Genomic DNA, 27,693 nt, shown 5'->3' with positions numbered 1-27,693 from the left:
TTAAATGTCATATTAGCAAACAGTTTAATTTATTAAAATGACTCCAGAACACCTCTGTGCTTCTACAATAGACAACAAGTAAAACGTGGTAACATTCACAAGGAAGCAGTACCGGGCTCATAAGCACAGAAACAAAACAGCAACAGTATCTTACAACCCCTCCAGCTCAATGTTCTTTAAAATCGTGATGCTGAGTATTTCTCGGCAGAGCAGAGACCAGGTAAAGGCAAGTGTGTGTATATGCTTCCTAACCAAAGATATGTGAAAAAAGCCCTATGCTGTCAAAGAGAAGGCAGATATGCCTTACAGGTCACTGTGAGTAACACGTTAACAAGCTCACAATCCCTGGGGGCTGGGGGGTTGTGGCAGCATGGAAATGGAATTCTATACTTCATTGCTCTAAAATACAAGATCTATAGGATACACGTGGAAAGATTACATTTCACATATTATGTAAGACCCTGGCCCCAAAAGACCTGCATACCTGATTAACATGAATAGAATGATGGTGCTTGTGTCTTTGTTAAGAGGAGAGTCTTAAAACACATTTGTGGTAATTCAAAGTCTATTATTTCTTCTTTACTGATTAACTTTACCAAGGTTAACTCAACCTGGTATTATATCAGCAAAGGAAACACGAGAGGTAAATAAAGTCAGAAGTTACTGAAGGTGTAAATACAGTGCAAAAGTGTTGTAGTTTTTGACTGTTACAGCCAGGTAATTTTTATACTGTGCTTTATTTCCAGGGAAAAGCATAGTTGTTGTGTGTCATAATATCCATGCTTGCACATATACACACTTGCTGCAGAAAGCAAAGGTTTCCAGTGGCAGGTGACTCCTAGTACATGATTTTTCACGTGCAGCTTTTTCATACAAAACCAACCTTACAGGTGTATCCTGCCTCAGCATACCAAATGCATTCATTAATGTGTATTCACATGCATAGTACTCTATCCACTCACTGACTTCTGTTAATCAGATTTTCTCTTTATTTTTTTCCTTTTTTTTTTTTTTTTTTTTTTTTTTCCTTTTTTTCTATTTTAAGGTAAACCATAAGTTAGGTTTAGTTGCAACACCTAGCCAGAACACTCCTGCGACCACAGTGCTCCTGGAGTTAATGCAATTAACACATCAGTTGGCAGAACAATCTTAACAAAATGACTCAAGTTTTGTTTGCTTCATATTGCTTCATATGTAAAAAATTTTATTTACAATCTTCACCGTTAATACACTTCACATGTACTGAAGTGTAGTAAACTATGAGACCTTGTTATTTAGAAGCACCTAGTCTTTTAAAAGACTAAATGGAAGCCATCAGCAACAACACTGAATGAGCATTCATTGGGTTAACGGGACTGTGAACATTAGCTAGAATGAGCTGAAACTTCTCTAAAAAGCTAGTAGACAAAAGAAACGATGTGCCTTCCAGTCACTATCCTGCTGAGACAGCAGGAATGCATAAAAACAAAAGCAATTCTACAGTCAGTTTCTATTCATATTAATGTAGCTTTGGTTCAGAAATTCTTTAAGTGTTGTACAGCACCTGGTTTAGTGACAGAACACGTGTCTCACAGTGCTAACTGTATAATGCTAACAAACTATAAACCATAGATTTCAAATATTAATAGCATTTAATAAAAAATTTACAGAAATATCCTCGTTGATAAGTGTGCAGTACAAACACAAGCTCCTTGGCCACAAACTCAAAATGTGTGCGTCAGTTTTGTGCTGGCATAACAGTGCAAACGCTGGGATTCAAGTATGCTTTTCCATATTTATGTTAAGCAACAGAGATTGACATGAAAAACTTGGGGGGATTTTCTGCTCACAAGGCCATGACATGAGAATCAAGTGAAACAATGCCATAATGGAAGTATTGATTTCCCTCATACAGAAAGCAATCTACATGAGGAAAACACATTTCATAAGCAAGCCAGTTTCATGTACCACCAAGTTATTGCTTCAACTCGATCAGCTGTACAGAGAAAACAGGACTACAGCTTCCAATTTAAACTCATCTCACATGAAGAGAAATCTACAGTGCAAGTTCCTCCATGCAAAATGACCAAACTGCAAGACTAAAGTCCTGTCTCATGGGACAGAATTATTCATCAGCTTTCAATTATTCAGATCTCTCTGTGAATTTTTTTTCTGTAAGTCAGTAAAAACAGAGACCAAAGGACACTGCTTATGATATTTCTGTGTTTCTAAAGGCTACTTCTTAACACTAACTAAGATCTGCTCAGCTACAGAATATGAACCACTGTTTTCCAAACAATTGTTGAAGTTACTGATGAAATTTTTAGGGCCAAACTTAAAAAATTATTTCACCAAATCAAGTTTTTGCTCCACTTAAAAAAAAAAAAGATCTGACACTTTACTAATTAAAAATAAAATCCTTATAGCTTTTCTCAATTAAATAATAATCTAAGATTTTACAAGATATTCACAGTTAGACAACTGGCTCCTGACTTTCATCTGCCTGAAGGACAGATGCCACCATAAAAACAAAAATGCTATTCTGACATTCTTCATGACAGCAGTGATCAGTGCAATTTGCCACTGCACTACACAGCCCTAATAGTGCAAGGTATGCCTGCTGACATTTCTGACAATCATCTGCTACACAATCATTATTCTTGGATGTTTGTAACTGTTATTCACATTAGAATTTTGGCATTTATGTTAGCATTGATGCAAAACTATGGCTTTATCCATGAAGTATTTATCCTGCCTAAACAAGATTTTAGATACTTTTTATTTAAAACAATAAAACTGGATTTGAATGAAAGTTATTTTTTATGCTATAAGCTGTGCTGCCACTAAACTCAAGATCTCAGGGTTAGCTACAGATCACAAACATTTGTATTTGTGCATCTGTTACCATTTTTAAAAGTGGATTTATTTAAAACATAACATTGATAAAACTTCACTCTCCATCCTAAATCTAATTTTAATCATTGCTCTTATTTTTTGCAACATGTTTTATAACTTGTACCCAAAGTGTCATCTGAGTATCAGAACAGGATTGGAACTGTAAGAAACCCATAGATGCATACATAAGAAGGCACTTGTCTTCCAGTAGTTCAAGTCAGAGAAGGCCTTACCCAGACAGCGGCACCTTAAATTTTGAAGGGTAGCAAATGTCCCCAGGATTTGATACAGTCTCAAAACCTGCCTTCATGTCCCTGGACAAAAGTGCTGTTTGTGTTCTATAATACCATGAAGCTCATGATGAATTCCAGTAGTTTTTGCCTGTTGCGCTGAGGTAGGAACGTAGTGCTAAGATCCAAAATAGTGTCTCTCTTTTGATTCGTCTGACTGAAAACCTGAAACACAGCACGAATACAAATAATTATTATCACATTCAAGTAATCACATTTCTTAAAAAGAAACTAAGAAGTAAGTACAGTGTGTAGTAAACATCCAACTCCATCAACAGCAAGGGACTAAAGAGGCACTCAAAAAGCACCTACATTAAAAAAGCACGCACTTGAAAACAAGAAGTCAGATGCAGTGCTGAGCAGATGCCACCTGGTTCCATTTTCCTGACAGCAGAATAGACTAGAATTAAAATGATGGATACTTTCACTGTAAGTTTTCCTATATGCTAACTATTGTTAGCTTACTTAAAGAACAAAAATGCCTGTCTAGCAATACTTGGCCCAAATACTGGTGCTTTTCAAATTACAATCCTAAATTCCACTTGGTATCCAGGATGTCATGCCATTTTGGTGAAAGAAACTTTCCATTTGCAAATTCTATATAAGCAGTCTAAAATTTGAAATTTGAGTGGGAAAGTGCAAAACTGCTCCTTTACTTCAAACATAAAGAACACCTGTATCCTCATGGTGGGCCTTAGATGTCTATTATGATGGTGCTCACGGAACATCAGTCAGTGCTGGGATGAAGTTCAAGAACTAATGCTTCTCAGAGATTTGAATAGTCCTTCAAAATTAGCTATCATTAAGCAGAGCAGAGTTCTCAGCCTCCTACCATTGATTGTGCATCAAGGACATGGAGCAGAACAGAGAACTTCACTAGCTGGGAATAAAAACAACTGGTTCCCTGGCCATCACCTAGACAAGTTTTCTCAGGTGCAAGCAGTGTTCTGTTCTGTACTGTGTACTCTTTTCCCACGGCCTTTTAGGAAAAGCAAAATGCTCAGAATACACAATATGTTTGCAAAGATAAATTCATAGATTTTAAACCGATGTTGCCGAGGTTTTATGCCTTGCCAGAACTGTGCTCCTTATTAAAACGAAATTCGGAATCTTCAACTCTGATCACAGAACACTTACCCCAATTTCCTTAAAGACTTTCACTGCATTTTTCACATGACTGTACGTAGCACTCTCAGCTGCAAGAAAGAACACACAGATATAAACAAATCGAAATAGTATTTGGGCTATCCTGCTGCCAGGAGGATCAGAAAAAAAATCAAATACAGTTCCAAAGGCAAACTGTTTGACATACCATACACAGCAACATTCTTCTCTGTCCTGCTTATTAGATGCCTGTGTAACTTTTGAAGATATTCGGACTCTGAAACAGGACCACTAAAATTGTGTACGAAGATGACAGCAGAGCTATATGCCTCCAGTAAAGGTCCCAGTAACCTCTGCAGGAAAGTGATGTACTGCTGGTGCTCTTGAGACTGACTCACCTAAGAAAGGGAAATAAGAACTTAAAGGAGAGACCAGCAGAAAGGAGAAACAACCCACACCACAGTACGTGGCAAAACGTCACAGTGCAAAAGACAGTGCAATGTGGAAGCACAGCAGAAAGTATTTTACCATGGAGGGCAAATTAGGTACTATGAGACAATGCTACTTTTCCTCCTCCAGAATATTAGTGATGTAATAGCTATTTTCTCAAGATAAAACTAAAGACGTTACACTGTTCTGCAGCCAACAGAAGTGCAGCCACGTATTCGTGAAGATGGAAGTTTCCAAACGTTAACGAGATATCCTAAATAGGTTTGTATCAGTTCTCTGAGAAAAAAAGTCTAAAATCAACATGACCTGTCCATGAAGTAAGAATAAAACATTTAGAAACCAAAATACTTCATCCTCCATGAGGTTTCACGACACTACCATTGCCTTTCCACTGCCCTATTGGAATATTTGATGTTTCTTCAGCTGAATTTCCCATGGGAAGGAGAAGAAAATGTGTTTAACCAACTGCAACAAAATGCAACCAGACTAACACTGGAACCAGAAAAAACCGAAAGGTTGTATCATTATCCCTCCTGAGCTAGTGAAGCAGTTTGTATTTCTGGTAACAGACTTCAATGTTACTAGTCTTGGGATAACATTACCTTCAGGTAGCAATCTCTTTGCTCTTCTCCAAAATCACTATCTTCATCTTCTTCATCACTTCTCCAAGTTAATGGTTCAGGGAGTTTTTTATTCCACTGCTGCTCTGTAAGACTGGGACTGACATCCTCCTGATCATCCTGCTTAAATTTGAAGACGAGATGATAAAGAGGCAATGTAAATAAATAAAATAAATTTACTGTAGTTTATTGTATAATCTCATCCAGCCAAATCAGTCCTGTCATTAATCATTATTTAACGAAAATAGGCAAGACTTAATAACAGACAGGGTTCATATAAGTAGAAAATATTTTTTCTGCAGTTTGCCTATCAAATCAAAGAGAAAATCTCTGGTGTAGTGTTGTCGCAGCCTTGCAGTATCTGTTGCCAAGAAAACGTTTACAATTGCATTAGGGTAGAAAGCTGAGATGCTGTCGGTATGTGGATGCCACTAACCTTTGAGCTGCTATTACTTCAAGGACATATTAGTTAACTGAGTTTCACTGCATTACAATATCTGAAATCTCAGTTAACATAGAATGCCCCAAGTTCCTATTTTTTAACTGTTAACTTTCTGCCTGTTAAGTACTCATCCACACATGAGATATAGGCTGGAAAATGATGAGACAGTTTCAAGCTGAAAGGACACAAACTGTTTAAATCTTGGTTGAGACACTAAGCCCCTTCTACCTGTTGTGACGCAGTAACTCCGTTCTGCTAATCACCCTGACAAGCAGCATCCCAGTTTAGCCTACAAATACCCCACCAGTAATCCACCTTCAGAGCAGGGCATGGATTTACACTCATCTAAGACACAGGCAGGTATCTTAGGTAAGCACGGATTTCAGGCTTTTGGGACAAGCGCATGATGGTAAGAATACTACCATGATGGAATTCTTCAACCTGAACTCCTTTTTCCTCACAATATTCATTGTTTGCTTCTCTTCTGTTAAGGAACAACATTAATTTCAGTAAAATCTTTAACTAATGAAGTGCTCTGGAAAGTTGTAAAGAGCTGTAAAGTTCCATGGCAAGGAAAAAAAAAAAAAAAAGTAATCTTTCAAGACAATAAGCACAAGCAAAAACAATAGACATTAATCTGCCTGAACAGTAACTTAGTTCTATTGTGAAATAATGCAAGTATGTCACAAGTTCAGGCACACAATAATTAAAGGTACAAGAGGAATACTCCACCTGTCTGATCAATATCTGATGCAACAGTCAATTTTGACAATGCATCTTTATAAATGAATTCCAGATAGTGAAAACATGCTTTGAAAAACAAGGGAAACATCAGTGTCCATCACTCATTATTATTCACTTTCCTCAAAGTAGCTGAACAGAAGGATTTGCAAAGGTCACCAATGCTTAGTCAATGAGAAAAGACCCTCCATACAATCCTGCCTAGAATTACAAATCATGCAAGATTAAAAGCTAATGAATAGCAGACACCTTATTACTGTTACAATACCATGACAAAAAAGAAGCACTTTTTTTTTGCCACAGAAGCCTGACATTATTCCAAATGTTATATTCTAAAAGAAGCAGAGGCCAGAAAATAAGCTTAAGAAAATACTAAAGAGAGTACTGTGTGTTGGGACTGTTCCTCATTTTTAGAAGTAAACACAAGGATCACAGAAAAACAATTAAGAAACAAAAAGCCTGGATCAATTAAGCTCAATTGAAAAGGGAATTTACTGATGTGTTAAAGTCAGTGGTAAACTTAAAACACCAGAAGTTATAGAAATTAGCTACCTCTTTTAGAGAACAGACTGTAAAAATCCACAAACATTTCCAAGCTGTCCCAATTCATGAAACAATCACTGCTTACAGTGTTTGCACAGATTATGGACATTCTTAATGCTTTTAACAGAATTAAGTAGGTATAGAGCATCTCTAAGTTTAAGAGATTCAGCAGTGGAACATCTACTTTTTAAGTACTCAGCTGTGGCATTATTGTTGTGTGTCATATAACATAGGTGTGTATTTATATACCACTTATGTCACCTATAGCTATAAGCATCTAAGTACCAGACTCAGCAACTGAAACTCAGAGAAAGCTCAGACAGGTTGAATGCTTGAGGAGACAGAAGTCTTCACCTGCTGCTATTCACACCTGTTCTCTTGATCTGTCCCCAGGCACTGAACATACAGGTTTGTTCCTAATCCTCAGAGCAGCATTAACTTTTGAATTTATTTAATAACAATGACGATTAATGCCATGAAAACATCACACTTAAGATAAAAAGCACTCAGTAGTAGCAACAAAGGAGGAGAAAGTTAAAATCTGGGACTATCAAGGAACTATTACCTACACATAATAAAAACGGAAACACATATCAAAAGGTATTAGAGTGGAGTAAAGGCCCTAGAAAAGTAGCCTTAACCTCCTTTGAAAATGGACAGCTGTGGAAAAAAAAAAGTGGCCAAATACACTACACCCCTACATCCCTCCAGATGCTCTTTGACTTTTTGCCACTTGTTCCTGGACTCCAAGGTCTGTTTTGCCACATCTAAGAAGCAAAGGCATGGTGAGTCAGCTGTCTCCTGGTCCCCGTGTTTCTTAACATCACCTGCCTCAAACACCATGCAGCAACTCCAATGCACCCACTGAAACTTCACAAAAAAAAGAACTGTTCTACAGGCTCTCAAAGAATAGAAATTAAACTTCTGTGCACCTGTACTAGAAATCTAAAGGGCTTAAAAAAAAAAAAAAATCCCCATTTCACAGGGCAGTATGTCACCTTCTGTTGGTACAGTGACATTACATACATCTGTAGCCTCAAAATTTGACCATAACCAGATACCTGATGCTTACAAATGCAAAAATCAAGTAGCATCAGGCCTGGACTTGTTAATTTGTTATGCATCTTAAGTAACAACATATATTTAGAACAAAACCAACAACTAACAAACTACCTACAGTTAGTCATGTACAAGAAACAGCACAATCAGTATCTCTATCACCTTACCTCAGCCACCAGAAGAATACCATATTGTATCAGCTTTTCCACTGCTTCATGGCAAACTTGATATATCAACTGACAAGGCTGCAAAACAGAAAAGGAAATGCACTAAGTAAACTATAATTAAATATCACATTCATTAAATCCATTATAAAAAACAGCAGTTTTGTGTTCTGTATGCTTTTGCTACATACAGCAGTATAGTCCTTTTAAACAAGTCATTCTTTTACCACCCAATGCATTTGTCTATCCATGTAGTCAGACAAACATAAAATATTACAGTGAAAGAAGATACTTAAAATTTGTCCATGTTTTTGGAAAAGAAACACTACTACACCAGTAGGAAAAAAATGCATCAAATATTAAATAGGAAATATTTAAGCTTAAAAAAAAAAAAAAAAAAAAAAAAAGAAAACCACAAACTCCAGAGCAATGAAATTACTGAAAGCTCTACCAACCAAATGAGCTTGCCTTATGTTTCACTTAAAAAACGAAGTCAGAAAAAACGTGTGTGCAAATTTGAGAGCTAATTCAAGAATTTCTAGAATCTCTAAGCAACCTGCACTCATATGGCAAAAAACCATACAGCACTGAATATTGTAAGTGTGCAGAGCATCTTTCAACATCTAACATTCTGGAGCAAAACAAAAAAACCAAAGCTAGGCCATGTTTAAAACTGTCGCTAAGTATTAGGTGTGGCAACTAATACTTGCATAACTTGTAAACTTCTTTTCTTGCATAACTATGTAAATTAAAATTATCTTTACAATCTGGAGTCTTAATTTCCAGTGTAGTCTCAATCATGCATGCAAACTCATATGAGTTTGGTACTCTCAAAGACTTAGATCTGTTTAAATGAAAATATTTAAATAGCTCTGGGGAAGTGCAGATAATAACTGCGATGGTCTAATGACCTAGGCAAGACAAAATCTGCTAGAAGGCACTTAGAAGTCCAACATGCAGTTATGGGAAGCTCCAGAGATCTTCTTTCTCATGAAAAAGTCTGATGCCAGCATTGTAGAAATGCTGCAGGTTTGTGCTGTTTTTCACTCACTCAGCAGCTGCATGAGCAGGAGGTATGCACCCAGTATGTATCCCTAAATGCGACTGTGTCCTATCCTGCTAACGAAACCATCCAGCAACAAGAAAGAGGCAAGTTAATTCATGTTATCTTAGATCATACATCTTCTGGATGAACTATTCTGATGCAACTACACTCATTCAAATGTACTTCCTTGAAACAAGTGGACACACATTATTTTTTCAAATGCTCTACAACTTCCTACTTCCCATTATCACTAGCGAACATACCGGAATCAAGACAACTAAAGAAACCATTAATTCTCTTTAAAGCATTAAAAGCAAAAAAAGCAGCAAAAATTTGATAAATCTACAGTTAGTTACTTACCAAAGATACAGTAAATTCATTAGAAAGCAAGTAGCACAAGCTGGCAGCTTTTCGGACAAGGTGCTCTTGACTAATCAAACTGGGAGAAGCACCATTGGTACCATTTCTGAACCTCTTACTCTGAACTGCACGAAGACTGCAGGCTAGAGCAGAAATAAACATCAGCAGAGCTTTCACAAAGAGTTTTACAAAGGAAACTTTAAAACTTTGTCTATTTTTATGTCTATCAGCAGTCCAACATCATATATGTAATTGAAAAACTAGGACAGAAATTGCCACTACAGCTTTTGCGTTCCATTTATCTCTAGTTGAAACAAAATTTCATTAAAATATTGCTAAACAAAGGCAAAAGTTCTCCAAATTGGCTCCAAACTCTGTGCCTTGTTTAAGGTAGTTACCAACACATGAATACTTCCAAGAAAGATAAGGGAAAATGGGAAAAAGGAGTTCAAACATTCCACACGAAAACCAGTCTAATTTTGTCTTTCTTAGAATAGACAAGGGGTTACGCAGGGAGGGAAGAAATAAGCATTAGTAAACAGTAAGAAGAACTGGGGAGTTGTGCAGATACTTTGAATTCACAGGTCACAGCAAAGTCTTTCCATAGTAAACTCCAGCTCGTACCAATGATCGCCTCTTTAATGAATACGTGAAGAATTCCATTGCTGTAGAAATTGAGTTCAAAGACAGCAGGGATCGTTGTGCTGGGAGTGATGAAGAACTCGTTGTTTCGACTGGTGTTTGTGATATTTACACAGTTCCCCAACAAGTGGATGGCATGCATGACAACATCATCTGAGTTCCCTGAAAATCCCAAATCGAAGTCACGGGCTAAGACCTCTTCCTTCATGGAGAAGAAATCTTCTACCAACCTGGAAAGATCAGTTCCCTAGAAATAAAAAATAAAATAATGTTCTTCTTGAACAAGAGTTTATTATAAATGACATGTACGTAGAAAACACATAAAGAGACACTGATTTTCAATAATCCAAAATCCAACAGTCATATTATAAATCCTTGTTTTCACATATTTTGCTGAAATAGAGCATGGTTTCTGAATTACAATTCCAGCCACAAAGCTATTTGAGAACGCAAGATTTTTGTTTAATTGTTGTCCATTTCACAACCAACAGAAACATAAGTTGTTCTTTAAGAGGATATGTTAAGAGTTGCCACACTTCCATTACCTCTACAATAAAAGGAAATATCAATTATCTGGAAATACTGTAAAAAAAATTTTTAAGTGGTTAGAGACATGAGGAAGAGCTTTTCCTTAAGCATTTGCTTGGTGTGATGGTTGTTGGTTGTTTTTTTTGTTTGTTTGTTTGTTTTTGCAACATATTCAGACCACGTAATACAGTGTTTCTTTCATCCCTTCATTGTAGGAAATTGGAAAGATTGAACTGATGGGAGTAGTGATTCCTTTTGACTGGGAAAATTACGCATCTGATCGATATTTTTCAATGTGATCTCAATGCATGTGCAGTAAAAACTTCAAATTAGAGGGAAAGGAATTTCAGACAAAATGTAAAACACACTTGTAGGAGAAAAACGTCTTCCAAGTGCCATGCAAAAAGGTGCAATTAAACATTAGAATCATTCTGCCAACATAGTAAAATATTCAGGTACCAAGGAATAGCAGAACTCATTTGAAAATTAACTGAAGAGTTGCTACCCTATTCAATGATAAATGTTTTCAAATGTCAGGGCTCAAAAATGAGATTCTAATAGAATTGAACCAAACTCATGTAGTCTTCAAAAAAAGGTATAACTAATTCTTGGATTTAAAAAAATCTGTTTTCACATGGACATTTATTATTATCTCCAAGCATCTACTACTAATCAAAACATTAGCATACACGAAATGCACTTTAAATACATGTGTCTTCTTTTCTTAGTAGCAAGCTATAGTAGAATGCACTCTATGCTTTCAATCAACAACTGTAAAGTGCTGTTAGGACTTACAAGCAGCACAGAAGCCTTACCTGCCTATGTCTGTACAGCAGCAAACAGGCAACAATGTGGGTAGACATCACAGCACAGGACTTGTTAGCAGCTAGAGGTAAACAAGACAAAGTGACTGTGGGACTTCAATAGAATGAGAAGTTCAGAACACCTTTACAAGTGAAAAATTAGCCACTACTTAAAAAAAAAAACGAACAGCAATACTGGCATAGAACTGTACCTTCTGAATAAAATACAAGGAGTGCTTTAATAATAACAGATTACGAGCTGTAGAATTTCAAAAATGCCTTGACTCTATCTCAGCTCTTACTGCTTCAGCTCCTTCTAGAAATACATTAACCCTACAGAAGTACCATAATGAAATTCTGAAGTGTTGTAGGCGTGTAAAATATTAATGTAATCAAACTAGAGTAATTTAAACTAGGAAGCTTGAGTAAGGCTCAAGCACTTACTAAGCTAAAGTACTGTTTTGTATACATCTCTTAAGACCACAAATCACAGACATACTAACCGAAACACATGCCACATAGCCTATAAGCTTGGCAACACCGGTCCATGCAGACAGAGAGCATGTAGCACAAATTACACCTGCAAGATACTGTCATAGCTTTTTCTGTGGTGTGATAAGAAATCAATGTATCAACAACAATTAATTCAAACACTTCAAAGTACATCAAGTTCAGTACACTGGTGCAATAAATACACAAGTTACCAGCATAAACAGATAGAAAGCTTGTACTTGACCAGAAAGCCAATTTATCAGAAACTGCAGAGGGAAGGAGGAAGGCAAAGGAGTGAAAGCTGTCAAGAAAGCATCTGAAATCAGGAAATGATCGTCTGAATGCCAGGAATTTGCATTATCAAACAGCAAGTTAGTTCATGCAATAAGCAAAACAAAATAGGTAGCTTATGGTGATACTGAAGCACTTACTGAATAAAATATGTTCAGCCAAGTTGGCTATCAGCTCCCTTCTGTAGGGCTCACTGGTTATATCCCTGGAGTTAGGCAGTGAAGCCTCAGTACCTTCATCCACAGTATCATTAGGTCTGAATGCAAAACAAAAATTTGCATTATGACGTCGATTTTTTTAAGATACATTAACTGAATTGCAGTGCAAAAATACATTATGTGTTTTGGTAATGGCACAAACATGTTATGCCTAACAAGCTCCACAAAATGCTGAGTATTCACCAGCTTTTCCCACTGAGCAACAATCCAAGATAAAAGACCATCTAAAGAGAAAGAGCTATGTAGAACACTTGGCTTTTCCTATGCTATTCATATTGCCATTACATCACTGCACTCCACAGCAATTTTTAATGAATCAGGAACAGAAGTAGATGAAGCCTAAAGGGCAGTTTTCACCTCAGCCACTCTATAAACCAGAAATGCCTTTTGTATGGACCTACAACCTTCTCAAGATAAATAAAATGTTTTCTCCACTAGGTCCACGTGGGTTTGTATGACCCAAGCAAAGGCCTCCACAAAAATGTACATTTTTATAACAAATGCAAGTCTATTCCTACAAGAAAAGTTTTGCATTTCTGAATGAGTCATCTCCTTGAGCAAGGGATATTCATTCTCAAGACCTCATTAGGAAGAGTTATTTGGTTTGGATACAAACCAAAATCCATCTGAAATATTTGTAGCTTTTAATAACATACTCTTCCTTTTTCACTGTGTCATTTTTTCCTTCAAATTATTCCTTACAGTTTAAAATTAAACCATCAGAGGTCACAACAGTTTAAAAAAGAAAAAAAGCCTCCTGGAACTTATTTAGGAAAATAAAAAAATCACAAGAATGTAACTCTTAAAACAGAACGCACGGTAATAAACATATAAGATTTTTGTTTGCCTACACACAATTAGATTATCCTTGGGAAGTTCAAGCACCATTTGAAACGTATTGGAGAATTCTAAAAAGACGAAGGAAGGGAAAAAACTAACAAAGAAACTAAGAACAAGCCCAACATGCCCTCTCTCTCCCCAAAATCCAAAAGACTGTCTACCTCGATGGAAGTATAGCTGGTAACAAAGCTTGTTCAAGAGAAAGAGGAGCAGGCACAGGTTTTTGACTTTGGCTGTTCACATATTCCTGTTAAGAAAAGGATTATTATTTTTTGTACTTTTTTTCCACCTAACTTCTGTATTTAACTGATAACATTATTAATATGAAAAAGGCAATCATTCAAAACTGCAACTATGATTAAAAACAGCTCACGCTAAAAGTGCAGTAATAAGGTTACAAAAGTGACAAGCTTGCATGAGTTTGCTCACTTTTATAATGAAATGGAAAACTTCCCAGAGCAAGGAATCCACACTTGGTGAAAAGCAGTGTAACAAAAACAATGCATAATCACTGTCAGCATCTTGCTGACAAGTCCTTTGAGACTAGCTTCTCCATGATTAAATTAATGAGAACTGCCTTCATTAGCATGAATGAGAGTGAAGTCCAATACCCATTTAGAACCAACACACAGATTGTAATTATTGCTTCACACTATTTCCTTTAAACACTGGGATAGGAAACATTTCCATAGGTAAACATGACTACAGAAGCTCTAGCTGTAAGACATCATAAAATTAAAGCAGTCAGGAAGAAGACATTGTATTACAAACTTGAAATTCTTGAATTACAAATTTCTCAGTCTCTCCTTACAGTTTAGCATTTACATTACTGTGCTTTTGGGACATTGTGTTCTTCCAGTTCCTACGAAGACTGATGTGGGAAACTGCAGAGCCACTTGGCCTGCTGGTCAGGAAAAGTTCTCCCAGGAAGGCTACTTAAAAGACTTTCACAGCCAGCTCTTCCTCTTCTGTTTCTAATCCTGTACTCACAGAGCTGCACAAAAGCTCAAAATTAACCCTAAAAGCTCATTTTCTTAGAAAACCTGCAGTGATATAAGTACGTTAATTCAAAAATGATGCAGTTATGTTTCTGCAACTCTTGGTTAAGGCATACTGATCAAATTTAAGTCATGCTTACTTTATTTTTGTTGTACAAGAATGAGTACACATACAAATGAGAGCTGGCAGAGTTTGTTAGGAAGGTACAGAGAGATCAGCATTTCACTAGATTAACAGGGCAGATAACCTTCTTTTCCTTATACTGATCCAGAAGCAATTGTTAGCTCTCTACCAAGAATAGCCTGGAAGTGACCCAAGCCGCCTTCCTCATAAGTGAATTAATATCTTTCTCTACTACAGTAATTATAATGCAGTGCAGACAGTCACAACAATTTCATGCTGTGGTAATTGAACCCTCTGAAGCTCTCCAACCTCCTGCTTTTCTGAGAGAAGTAGGGCAGAAAGAGGAATGCCTAATTAATTTGAATAATGTTCTCGTAAGTTGTTGTTACAGCACGTTAATCTTATTAAAGTCACTCTAAAAGTAAGCTATAGCTTACTTGTAGCAGAACACAGACTACTGAAACGTATATAGATTAGGAAGTGTCATACTAGCAGATTCTGCAAAGAAATCCATAAGAATTTAAAAGTGAAGGCAGTTAGCATTGCATAAAGAAAGAGCAAAAACATCAAATCTTCAAAATATCAAACTTACTTTTAAAGAAAATGGTTGTGCAAAATCTACTCTGACACAGCCATAATTCTTCCGCAGCATCCTGAAGACTCCTCTCGCTATACCCCAAAGACTTTCATTCTTCTTAGGCTTGCCCTGGAAAACGTGAGTGGTTGTTTTATTATTTTTTTTTTTCAATTTACAATTATAAGGCTGTGTTTAAAATTAAAACAGATTCAATAGACACAAGGGTAAAACTTCTGATATGCTTTCTAACTTCAAGGAAGTCTAGAGAACTAATGTTTTTCCATATGAAAAGTAATACAATTAAATGGTTATACCTCATGAATTGGCACCTACAAGTATATAACCTATTCTTCAGCAATCTCTATCAGAGAGGTTTTGTGATTCACAGCTTTACACTCTTCATCACAAACAGCAAATGCATGTGACAGAGAACTACTAGCACATAATTTAACTGTGTAACAGACTCTCCCGCACATCAACAGAAAATCCCCAGACAAAACAGGCTATTCAATTGCCCTTACCAGCTGCTCACTGTTATAGTGACCTTCAATTATGCGATCATAGGAGATTCCCACAGGTATAATTAGGACATCAGGAGTAGCATTTGAGAAGAGAGCATCCACTACCACAGACAAAAGACCCGCTCTAGGACCTGATGTCTTTCCACTTCGAGACCGTGTGCCTTCCAAGAATATTTCTAAAAACTGTTGCTGTCTCAGCAATTCTTCTATGTGCTGAATATGAAGAGATTGAAGAAGAAAAATACGTATCTTCATACACTGCTAAGTTCATGTTTGAAACACATTGTTCCTCATCAGCAATCATTTTCTCTTAAAAACCCTTGTAAGACCACAAGTGTGACTTGGCACAAATACTTAGAAGAATAAGCAATAATGAATGCCTGACACAAATCCAGACCAAACTGTTATTTAATTTGCATGAATATACAAGCAGTATAAAGCCATTTGTTCAAGAATATCTCTAACATCAGTTGATTCATTTGAATTGCATATGTCTCTTCTTCAGGTTTCTCAGAAAATCTCATCCTCCAAGATGTAAATAGAGCTATTCTACTCAATTGCACAAAGCAGCATATCAACACATCATAAACAGAGACTTTCATTAAGTAAAGAAAACTGATGTAGATATGCCCTGGTACAAAAGAAATCAGGGAAACAAGGCTTAAATCTAGTATTTATCCAGAAATCTTAATTCCATTTCTTTAACAAAGGCTGCACAAGGAAAACCATATCCTCAAAGGTACTGGACATTCAGTTCTCTTTTACCTCACGCATTCAAGCCTTGATGCAAAAATGTATTCTGCTTATGTAAAATGAACCCTAAACAAATTCAAAGCACTAAAAATCTTCTCCCAGCTGATGGAAGTCACTCTCCCATCAACCACCCAACTCAAGTACTATCCATGGACACACAGACAAGAAATACATACCACATACAGCAAAGCTCTGTAAAGGAAGTCCTTCTGACCATCAGGACTCTGATCCAACTTTCGACGAATGAAAAATCCTCCTAGCTTGCGGATCAGTGTGCTACAAAATCAAGAACAATTACACTCATGGGTTTCAGTCCATAGGAAGCTAATACCCACTCGGTGCAAAATTCCTAGCACACAACAGAAACTGAAGTTACTATCAATACATTAATCTTCTCGTAAATTATGGGACCACAGAGATATTTCAAATGAAATAGGTTTCTCTACACTGACTCACTTCATTTCACTACATTAACAGACCACTTATCCACTGTAGTGAACCTGAGCATTGTAAGTCAGGGAGTTAGTGACCCAAAGAACAGCTTACGTGAGTAGGCCTTCATGCCCTTGTTGTACTGCGCATATGCCCTGGCTGCAGGACAACCTCAGCCAGCTAATTTCAATAGAGGAGCACGCAGGCAACTCCCACTCCCTACCAGCAATTACACCATCTGCGTGGACTTGTGTTTATCCAAATGTGCACCAAGAAGTTCTCATGAGAACATTCTTTCATACTGGGATAATAAGGGACCAGCACCTACTGGTGCACAACATCCAAGACACCTCCTTTCTTTCCTCGTTATGTTCCACAAAATCCAGGAGCAGTTCAGAGATCAGTATCCCCAAACTCTTGCTCCCTGGCAAAAACTGCTTCTAAAAGACCTTCTGATTCCCTTCAGCAACACAATTTAAACACAGAACAAACTGGAATAGTTTCCCACAAAACATTATGCACTCAGTACTGTCACTGCCCAATAGCTGGTTCATTAAACTTCTTATGAAGTTTCACACATTACTCACATATTAGTCTTTCCTTAGTCACTTACCCACTTAGAGACTCCTACAATGAAATTACTATTCCTTACTCCACTTAGGTTATGGCAGACTTTCTCAAAAGGATTTTGTGATGGTCTCTCTCTGAGAATGCAATAGGAAGCAAAAAGTTCAAGTGAAGTGCCCAATAATCTTCAGATTCCCTTACGTGTGGTTGGAAGATACACTGCTCAACTGGTCACCTGACAATCCCCTCACTTTCGTCTTTTTCAGACAATAAGAACTTCCATGCAACTTATTAACTTTACCTGAAGATGGGGATGTTGAGATTATTCCCTGCAGCAATATAGGGTGCTTTGATGTTATGGCAGAAAAGTATGAATGTAAGGAGCAGGTAATCAATGTGAGATTTATGAACAGGCAAGAAGATAAGAGGCAAATTCATCTATGGAAGGGAGAGAAGAAAAACAAGACAACAGTTGATTAGAAATGTAGAATATTACTCCTTTTCAAACATCCATCGTTGAGATTGCTAGCATTCTATTATCAGAAGAGACGGTATTTTTCAGTTGTCAGCATTCAGTTTACTTCTGGTTTTCATTCAGCTGTCGTACTGCCAACATTTTTGTGAATTGTATTTCTACGGACCGCAGTTTTCAGTTGTGTGCTTATGAGAAACAATGACTGATAATCTTCAAACTCACAGCACTGATACAGCAATTAGTAAGTTTAAAGGGGCCAGTGTCCAAGCGTTGCTATTTCTTTGCGTAAGACATCAACAAAAAGAATCTAAAGTGGGGTTCTTAAAAACTGTAATCAAAAGATATAAAAAAAAAAAAATATTGGCAACAGTTTTTTCTCTCTTCCATTTATCTAATGTATCTTTGTAGAAACAAATCCTGCAAAGAAAGAGTCAATTCATTTGAGTGTAAACAAAACAGCAGATTTAGGTGGTACTTTTAATCAACTTCAGAAAGAATTTAAAGACCAGCAACAATTTGATAGCACAGAATGCACTTGATTTCTTAATTGTTTTCTACTCCAAATAAAGGCAAGAGTAATTTGGAAAATCCTAAACATACCCACTAATTTAGTACTGTTAGGCATAGAAAAAGAAATAATCCTGGGTGCAGGTTATGAGATAATCCATCAGTTTTATAGTTAAAATTTGATCCTGAAGCAAAGACAAAACCAGAGCTAATACAGTACTTGAGGTTACACAGTTCTGTCACACAGACTTAGCAGAACCCTTCTGAGAACAGAAAGTGCTATAAATGTAAACAGCAACAGAAATGAAACTTCATCAAAAATCTGCCTAAATACTTTCCCATCCCCCTTACCTCTGTTGCTGCTTTGACCATTTCTATTTGACCTCTGTGAATCTGAATATTCCAGAAAAAGCTGTTAAATAACTTCAGTAACACCCACCCAGTCAACCTGAAGAAAAGAACAACATAATTCAAAGACTTTCACTCATTGCTACCTTTATTTTTACATTGCTTCCATGTGACTAAAGATAAAGCCATGCAATTTCATTACTTCACATTCAAACAAACTCACTGTGAAATCAAGTTGCTTAACAAGTCTTTGCCTATCAACTAAAGCTGTGATTAGTTACTACATTTGTGTCATAATGACAAAAGGCTGAAAAAGTTGCAGCAACCACAGAGGCTGTTCAAATTGCAGAGACTGCTTAACATATGGGGCAAGTTAAGAGGTCCTACAATTAATGGCAATAACTAAGCTGGCGGATAAACACATCAGGTGACAGCATTTTGTGGTAAAACAATATTCAATTTTACTAGTAAAAGTAGACATCACAGCAGAATATTATATGTAAGATAAGACCAAAATGCTGATAACTACAAGCAATAAAATATTCAATGGGTTACCAGAAAAACGTTGTGTAAAGCACTAGAACCAAGCCCAGCTTCAGGAAAAAAAAAGTTTGTATTAAATTATGTAAATAGGTTTCTCCCTCGAAAAAATGGAGGGCTTTTGCTGCATCTGAAAATGAAGAATATCTATCCTTTCTCTAGTTAACATCAGAAAAGGTGTTTTTATGAATAATGTCTTATTATTTATGAATAATTATTCATTATTTATGAATAACACATTATAAGCTCTGCTGGTACTACAGAGAGAGAGGCTCTCTCTTGTTCTTCTACCCATGGACAATACTGACGAACCATTCTCATTACCTGATTAAAGCCGGTGACACATTTGCTACCATTTCTTGGAGAATTTTCCTAGCTTTTTTTTTCACTTTGTTGATAGCTTTAGGATCCACCTGAGCAAAGCTACCTGGAACACTTGGCTCAGAAGCTTCATCTACGATGGCCTTCTGTACCCTAACATTAAAGAAGTAAAATTTATGAGACAGTTGTGCAACAGAAGAGTTCAAGACAGACAACAACTACTGGAAATGAGCTACTTCAGCAATAATTTGCAATCACAAAAGAAGAACCACACCGAAGACTTAGGTACTCCAAATTCTCTACTAATTACCTCTAATTCGATACCACTACGCTCCAATCGGAATGGTGGATGACAGATATATGCGATGAAATTTGACCATAAAACATAGTATGTCCACACTTCATAGGTACCCATACCAACTGACAACTGAGCTTTAGAAACGGTTAATAAAGTTAAAAGTGCAAAAGAACACCCGAAATCTCCTCTTCGTTGGTACTTTGCTTTCCCTGGCAGTTTCACTGACCTCATCACAGATTTATGTAGTTGCAGTTTTCTACATCTACAATATCTTCCTCTTCAAATTCTCAGCTTCATGTAAAAAAATATTACAGGGTATGCTTTCCCCATTTAGAACACATACATGAGCAATTACATGGGCTAGAACACAATAACTGTGGCATAAGGTAGTCTGCTTTGTTTTTCAAAGCCAACATTATCATCTTCAGATGGGTCTTAAACATTAAAAATTCAGGAGTTCAGAATGTTAATGCAGATGGTGTGTAGCCTCCAATAAAACTAGACATGAGGAGCAGGCATGAGGCTCAGTTTCCCTGTGTCCACAAGAAAATGGATACCTTAATAGCTGATCAAAGGCTCAACACAGCATTTGAAATGCAGTATGAGACAGAAAACAAGCTCCACAAAGTAAAGAGCAGGTATTTCATCACTATAGTCTTTTTTCAGTTTTGCCTCACACTGCCATCATAAACTATGGGACTCTGAAATGCCACTTTCCCACTCTTTCTGAAGGATTGGTAATTTTTGATAGTAGCAGTATAGCTGCAAGTAATAGTGATTTACTTGAATTAGATAAACAAAAGTCTGAAGCATTTCCACATAGCAGTTTATTTTTCTGTGTACTGAGTCTGCTGTCTGCCCACAATGCATTGTTTATTTTGAGACTAAGAATTATAAATCTCCTCTCCTATTATTCAAACAGAAATTGCAAGCTACAGTTCTGAAGTGCTGCGCTGAAGAGATTGTATCTTCTGATATTTTAAATAGACTAGTTTTCAAAGCCTGCAGTTTCCACATTATCATATGATTTAAGTCATACAAAAAGCAGTTTATTTTGCATCAACTTACCTACTGCTATTCAGCACATTTTCTGTCAGGTTCTTGGCAAACATTCCCTTGTGAGCATCCCTCTCTAGCACAAAAAGAACATAACAAAGCCGTCTTGCAAGCCATCCTCTGTACCTACAAAACATGAAGCATGTTTGAGTGTCACCCTCATAAAAAAGGAACTTTAAATATGCCTAAAAAAGTACCATTTAAGAAGCAAAAGCAGTAAAGTTCTTTGAAGATCTACTTAAAAACTTCTGTATTCTCTGTACTTTAGATCTTGGCCAGCTGAGCATTTAGTATTGTGCAATACTCTTTCATTACCTTGCACATGTGGAAATATTTGAAGCTTACTTGCACTTCACTGCTGAAAGATCTCCACGAACACAGAACATAAAATTGTGAGAAGCTGTTAATTCGAGAAAGAAAGAAGCAGGTTGCTGAGGTCAGGTACAAAGTCTGGGGCCCAATTAACAAAGCCTGGGCTTTTCTATCATCTGTCTGTACGAAGTGACATAGAAAGCACCACTGAGGAGACATCAGAATGGCGACAAGGGAAGAGATGCAGGGCACTGCATTAAGCATAAGAAACTACTGAAGCATTCAAAGCCTATCTTTTTTTTCCCCACTTGTCTTTACAAAAACTGTTCTTAGGGCTGGCAGTGCAATGTAATGTGCTGCTCCGTGGTGGTCCCAGTCACAGACGGAAATACCGCAGGTAGCTACTGCACTGCTATGGCACCTGCCTGCAGTCACCCCAGCTGCTAATGCTGGCAGTTAAACCTCCCTACCACCTCTCAGTGTGTTTATACGTATTGCAAACAGCTATAAAAGATTAGAAGAAACCTGTATATTGCAAAACACCCAGCAGTCTGAGCATGCATGCCAATCCTACTGTAATTAGGACGAGTGCATGTGCACGAGCAATCGACACTGCCTCATAACAGTTATACAAATATTCAGACTGCCTCAAAGGACCAAGAATTTTGCTAACCATGTTGTCAGGGAAGTAGATTGCTGACACTGTTCTAATTGCTCTTCCATTTTCCCATCTGAGTTTGACAGCTTTATCGATTTTTCTAAAAAGTGAAGTGAAAGAGATATACTTTTTTCTGACAAAAGTTTTGGTAATTAAGAACAAACTGCAACAGCATGCAACTATTGGAGGGATTTGTCAAGACATAAAGGCTCCTATACTCACTTTAAAGCTTAGACACAATGCAAAATAATTAGAAAACCAGTTTTCTAATCATAATCTGTAATGACAAGAGAAACAACTCACAGCAAATCCCGTCAATATATATTATTTTGAACAGAACCTGTTTCCAAATTACAGAATACATTCCCATGTCAGAAAAAGGATGTTGGTGATGTTTCAGTAAGCTGCCTAAGACCAAGAAACTGTTACTGTCTAACCCCAGTGGACCTCACAACTTCATTAAAATAATCAATTTTCAGACTAATGACATTCTGAGCTAGAGGCATTATATTTCAGAATAATACATTAACTCATATTTTCTTGCTCTTACGTTTCTAACTTAAGAAATTCTCAAAATCACTCCAGGGTGAGACTTCAGAAACTAATTTTAAAAATGTTAAACCCTATTTGAGTTACTTTTCTGTGTTCTAAGCTACAAACAACTCTTAAAAAAATAATTAATTCAGGTTCGAAGAAAGAACAGTCTCAAACATTAGCTTCCTGCCTCTCGAGCACAGCACAATACTGCCTTTCTTCCACTCAGACACTTGGGCTCATTTCTTTCAGGCTACTGGCCTCTCTTTGTTTGCTCTGACTCTACAACAAACACTGCAGAATCTGCTTATGCTAATGATTACTGTAAAAACTGCAGCAAGCATTATTAACTTTCCAAAGAACAACATTAAAATTTTTGTGTAGTTTCAGCAACTTCATCCCAGAACAGAAGACGTATTTCACATAGTAGAAACATACAAAACCTTGCTTACACCATCCTTCAGAAGCAGCACACTACCACAGCCTAGCAAAACATTTTCAGATTTAACTATCATTAGTTATAATAGTCCAAGTCTAAATTGTGAGCCAGACTTGTTCATTATATTAAAATGCTGCCTGAACTCATTCTTCAGTGTGGGAACCAAAAAAAAGCTCCTCCCAGCATTATGCTACAGATGCTGCGCTGAGGGATAAAAAGGTTTGTGCATCCCTTGTGTTTTGTGAAATAGGTATGACCTTTACACTCTTTGCCTATTACCCCAAAGGACTTTGTTCAAATGCACACAGCCAGATTTTACAAGTATAGACCTTTCCTGAAGCCAGCAACAGATCCTGTATTTCAGGACAACGTATATTCACTCAGTCTGGACTAACCCCAAGACTTCCTTGCCATAAGATCAGAACACATTGAATCGTGAGCACACAAAAGTAAAAGAAAGACTTGTTACATTACCTGGTGTGTGTTTCATTGATATATATGACATTACGTAGACCCAAAGAAGGAATACTAGCATTGAAAAAGTTATCCTGAAAAAACAAGGAAAAGAAGATTGCATGACTCTTTCCCTTTGTAAAAATAGTTGTGTTTTCACATTCCTAATAATAATACTGCAATGTTTTTCACCTCTATTACAAACAAAAGTCAAAGCAGAGAAGTTCTGAACTTGCTTGCAAAACATACACAAACTGTTTTGAAATGGAAATAAAAATCCATAAAGCCACCATTCCCAGTTCCAGTACTTTCAATGTAGTTCCTAGGTTTTACTGCATATAGAAAAAAAGGAATGTGTTTTGGTTGCTTTCTTCAAGCCATAATTTTTTTTTACTAGTTTCTGATGTAATACAAATCAGGGCTTGTTGTAATACAGAACTCTCGTTTGAGCCAAAAATTCATTAAGTCCCATCAGTAGAGCCATGAGCCTTTCGACAGGCACCCTGTGACATCCAGCTGGACAGCATATCAGGCATCACATAACAGCTGCCCAAGGGTGAGGATATCCATGCTTACATGGCAAATCACCTTCACACTCCTGCTCTGCCTGAACAACAAACTTAATCCACATAAGGACTCCACAGGCCAGACTATCAGCTGTGCTAGGATGAGTTTGGGAACAGTTCCACTTTGGATAAACAAATATTCCCTGGCAGGCAGACATGAGCTTTCACCTTCCAAGTAAGAATCTTGTCCAAAAGATTAGTTTCTTTCTGTCCAAATGATGTTTAATTATAAAACTGGTACACTGCCAAGCGGAAATAGATAAAACCGCTGCAAATGTGCATTTCAAGAAAGGCAAAAACAGGACAACAAAGAAGAAAGATGGTCAACAGTAACAGAATAGTGATGGATCAGCCCCGCTACCAATTTTGCAGCAGAAGTCAGGAAAGTCTTTTTTGTTTGTATTTTGTTCAGAAAACACCATTTGCCACAAACTGAAATGTATGAGTGTTCTATGCCACCTGCAAATCAGCTGCACAATACGATGGGAGCAAATGCTCTTTGGCTCCATCTTAAAAACACTCCTGCATATGGCAAATAATCTATAAATCATAACTTCAGGCACTTAAAAGGAAACTTTAAATTGATATCACTTTCTTATAACACGCACTTGTAATGCTGAGAGGCTCTAAAAATTAGATGAAACATTCAGGCAAAAAAGGATCAATGACTTGTTCTTAGTCTCCCAAAAAATAATCAATAAATCCAGAGGAGTAACAGAGTATGCGAGTCCACTCCAGTGCTCTGCCCATTAGGTTCCAAACTCACTCTGAAATTCATCCTCCAGGTGCAATGTCACACTTCAACTTTTCCTCACTTAGCTCTGCCCTGATCCCATGTCAGGCAGAAGATGTTCTGTGAGACAAAGCAAGCTCACACCATTCTCCCTGCAGCACCAGGGAAAAGCTCAGCTGCTACACCACCTCCTATCCTTCCCCACTGAACCCCATCCCACACCTCTTAACTTCGACTGCTTGCAGCACTGATCAATATCACTCTTCAGTGAGACAGTTTCATTTAGGTAAGGCAGAAAACTAAGGACAGCCAGAACAAATAAATAAATAAAGCAGTTTTCTACCAGGTTAGTAAAATTAATCAGCCACAAAACAGTAGGAAGAATGCACAAGGGAAAAGTTAGCCCTGCCATTTAAAGGACCAGCAAGGTGTTAGTCAGGACCACTAAGCAATTCCCTTTCTGAAGGGAACTGACTAAATATAGTGAGAGTAAATGAAATGTGGAGTCTAATGAGAGTTTGCTGCTGTCTGCAACAAGAATGGTAGCTTCTTCTTTTGGCAGAGGGCAACAAAGGTCTCAATCAGATCATGCCCCTTTCCTAAGTGAGATCTCAGGACAGGTAATTTCTTATTAAGTAGACAAAATACAGAACAAGATTTCTCTTCTTAAAGTGGAATTCCCAAGTCCAGAGGAACAGCCTAATTACTAAATATATAAAGGCCTAAGCTAAGGATTACTACCATTTTTTACAAGTCAAAACACTTAAGTGTCTGTTCAAAGCAGCCCCAAGTCTAATTGCTTGTCTTGCTGACCATCTCACCCACACCCTTCACAGCAAATTTGGACTTCTATCTCACATTTGTTTATCACTGAAGCAGTTTTCTATTTGGCACAGTAATACAGCGAAATAAGAATTTTTCCTTGGTTAAGGGAAAAGGCAAATTTTCATTTCAGCCCAGCCAATTACGAAGCTCAGTGCAGGTGCAGGGGAGTGCAATTTAAAGCCTGCAGTGTACAGGTAGTCAAATTAGGTGATGAATTGATGAGCTGGTTGCAAACTACATCAGGCCCCTTATCATTTTACATCTTCTAGTTAACAAAGCCTCCCCAGCATTGTTCAGTGAAGTTCACACTTTAAATCAGCTGCTGCAATGCCCCTACTGCCACCAACGTCAGGCTGTTCCCAGCAGACAAATATTCCCACTATTCTAATCAGCTTGTGTTGCGAGGATGGGCAGGCAAGACAAAAAGTACTTGGGTGCAGAAAACCAAGCTGTTTTCTCAAGCACAGGATTGATTTCTTCAGTTTTGAAGAGCAGTATACTGCTTATTTTCAAAACGGTATCTAGTGTCTCAACAGAAAATTAAATGTACTAAAATTAAACCTTAGCACTTTCATAGGCACCAAATGTCAATTACTAATCCAGACACATTTTTTCCATACAATTTCATAGTGCTAATTCTGAAGAGCTGCAGAGTTTGGGGCAAGAAGTAACTACTTAAAAGAAGAGACAAAGCATCACAACAGATCTGTGACAACCATTAATCCCACAACAAAGAAAAAATAACCACAAGCAAAGTAGAAAAACCATATTCCTTTACAACCCAAGAACATTCTGACCTTAATTCTGAAGGTAAGAAACTACATTACACTTTAACTATGCATTATTGTCAAACATAATCCAGCTCATAATCTTCTTACCCGGCTCTGGGGAGTGCATACGTAGCAACAACGTCCCACAAATGGCCTTTTTCTGCTCAGAGTCTCCTTCCATTTTAAAGTGGCAGATCGGAAGAGAGTAGGCCTAGAGTTACACTCTCCCTACAGAACAAAAAGAGACTATGTAAATATCCAGCAATGTATAAACAAACACTGGGTATTTGAAAACTTTTCATTAGAGGAGCTGCCAGACACACGCACACAAAACTTCTCCAAAAATTTATCTGTAACTAATACTTATTCTTCCTAAGATTTTTCCTAAGAAGTATATCCTATCATCTTCAAATGATGTAATTTTTAAAGATAAAAGCAAAACCGCTGTGTTGTGCTTAGATATCTTAAGCACTGCAGCATTTGTTTATTTAAGCATTTTGTGTGTCAGCAATAATTCTCGTACGAAACAGCAAGAAAACTGACAGCTGAGAAAAGGGGGAGAAGTTAACGGTAAATTATACACTTCATAACGTAAAGGTGCTTGTAATACAAGCAATCTATTTCAAGCTTTTAGTGGACAACACCCCATAGAATTGCAATTTGAATACGCACCAAACACAAACCCTGCTGACTCTGTAAGCTCTTCTCCAGCAGTTTCATTGAAAGCAAAGTGGAAAAGGTACCACTGTGCCATTGTTAGGAGTAAATTACAGAACCATAAATTCAAAACAAGTTACATTTACAGAACACATTCTGTTTGTTAGAACATAATGAAAATATACTTCACTAGAAGTTTGACAAAGCCTGCTCCCATTAAAACTACTGAATGATTGCTTGCATGAGCATCAGGATCGCTGGACTCAGATCTTCTAAATAAAATATTGTTAAGTTTTTAACAAAAAGGGAAGCCACAGAAACAAACCAAAATAGTACATTCTAGTGGAAGGCAAGCATGGTAGAACCAGTACCATAATCCAGCATGTGGGTCAGAAACACAAATACAGATCATCATCTATCCAGCTAGAAAGCCAACACACTGAGAGACAACCAGAAAGTCAAAAGTAACACTGAAGATGACTGAGAACAAAAACAGGCATATGTGACATCTGGAAAGCAGTATGAATGTGAAATTATTCCAAGGTTAACTCTTCTATCTGAAATTAATAAGCACCAAATTCATAAAGTTCCAATCAGTCCCTCCTTCTCTATCACCCTCAGTAATGCTAATTCCCTGTCTCCATCATTGTAACAAAAATGTCTTCCTTCTGACACTTCCAAGCCTGTCCAAACTTTCTTGCCACCTCCTGACAACACCTCCAT

At 37.2% G+C, this 27,693-nt stretch overlaps 1 protein-coding gene across 1 annotated transcript; it reads right to left on the bottom strand.

The window, feature by feature from the left end:
• Positions 1-27,693, bottom strand: GPAM (glycerol-3-phosphate acyltransferase, mitochondrial). The gene is made up of 20 exons (XM_042818204.1): positions 27,586-27,693; positions 26,422-26,541; positions 23,441-23,514; positions 21,036-21,149; positions 19,673-19,822; positions 18,812-18,908; positions 17,780-17,916; positions 16,656-16,755; positions 15,727-15,939; positions 15,221-15,334; positions 13,668-13,753; positions 12,589-12,704; positions 11,678-11,748; positions 10,317-10,581; positions 9,693-9,835; positions 8,291-8,368; positions 5,321-5,461; positions 4,477-4,666; positions 4,302-4,360; positions 1-3,329 (listed from the first exon to the last, which is right to left on the bottom strand). Exons 1-20 carry the CDS (start codon positions 27,691-27,693, stop codon positions 3,213-3,215), a joined length of 2,493 nt encoding a protein of 830 aa, XP_042674138.1. The 3' UTR covers positions 1-3,212.

Source organism: Centrocercus urophasianus, unplaced genomic scaffold, assembly GCF_019232065.1.
Source record: "Centrocercus urophasianus isolate 14NV4802_14NV808 unplaced genomic scaffold, USGS_Curo_1.0 seq_17, whole genome shotgun sequence".
NCBI classification, from domain to species: domain Eukaryota; kingdom Metazoa; phylum Chordata; class Aves; order Galliformes; family Phasianidae; genus Centrocercus; species Centrocercus urophasianus.
The sequence above is the reverse complement of the archived record's forward strand: the minus strand, read 5'-3'. Positions and strand labels throughout refer to the sequence as shown.

Bases quoted from the DNA above. Each gene is read 5' to 3' on its own strand.
- GPAM (XM_042818204.1), bottom strand. From the start codon at position 27,693: ATGGAGGTGTTGTCAGGAGGTGGCAAGAAAGTTTGGACAGGCTTGGAA. The intron at 18,909-19,672 runs GTAATGAGAATG...TCTTTTCTTCAG, and splicing joins GTGTCACCGGCTTTAATCAG to GTTGACTGGGTGGGTGTTAC. The intron at 3,330-4,301 runs GTAAGTGTTCTG...GCTGTGTTTCAG, and splicing joins AAGTCTTTAAGGAAATTGGG to GTTTTCAGTCAGACGAATCA.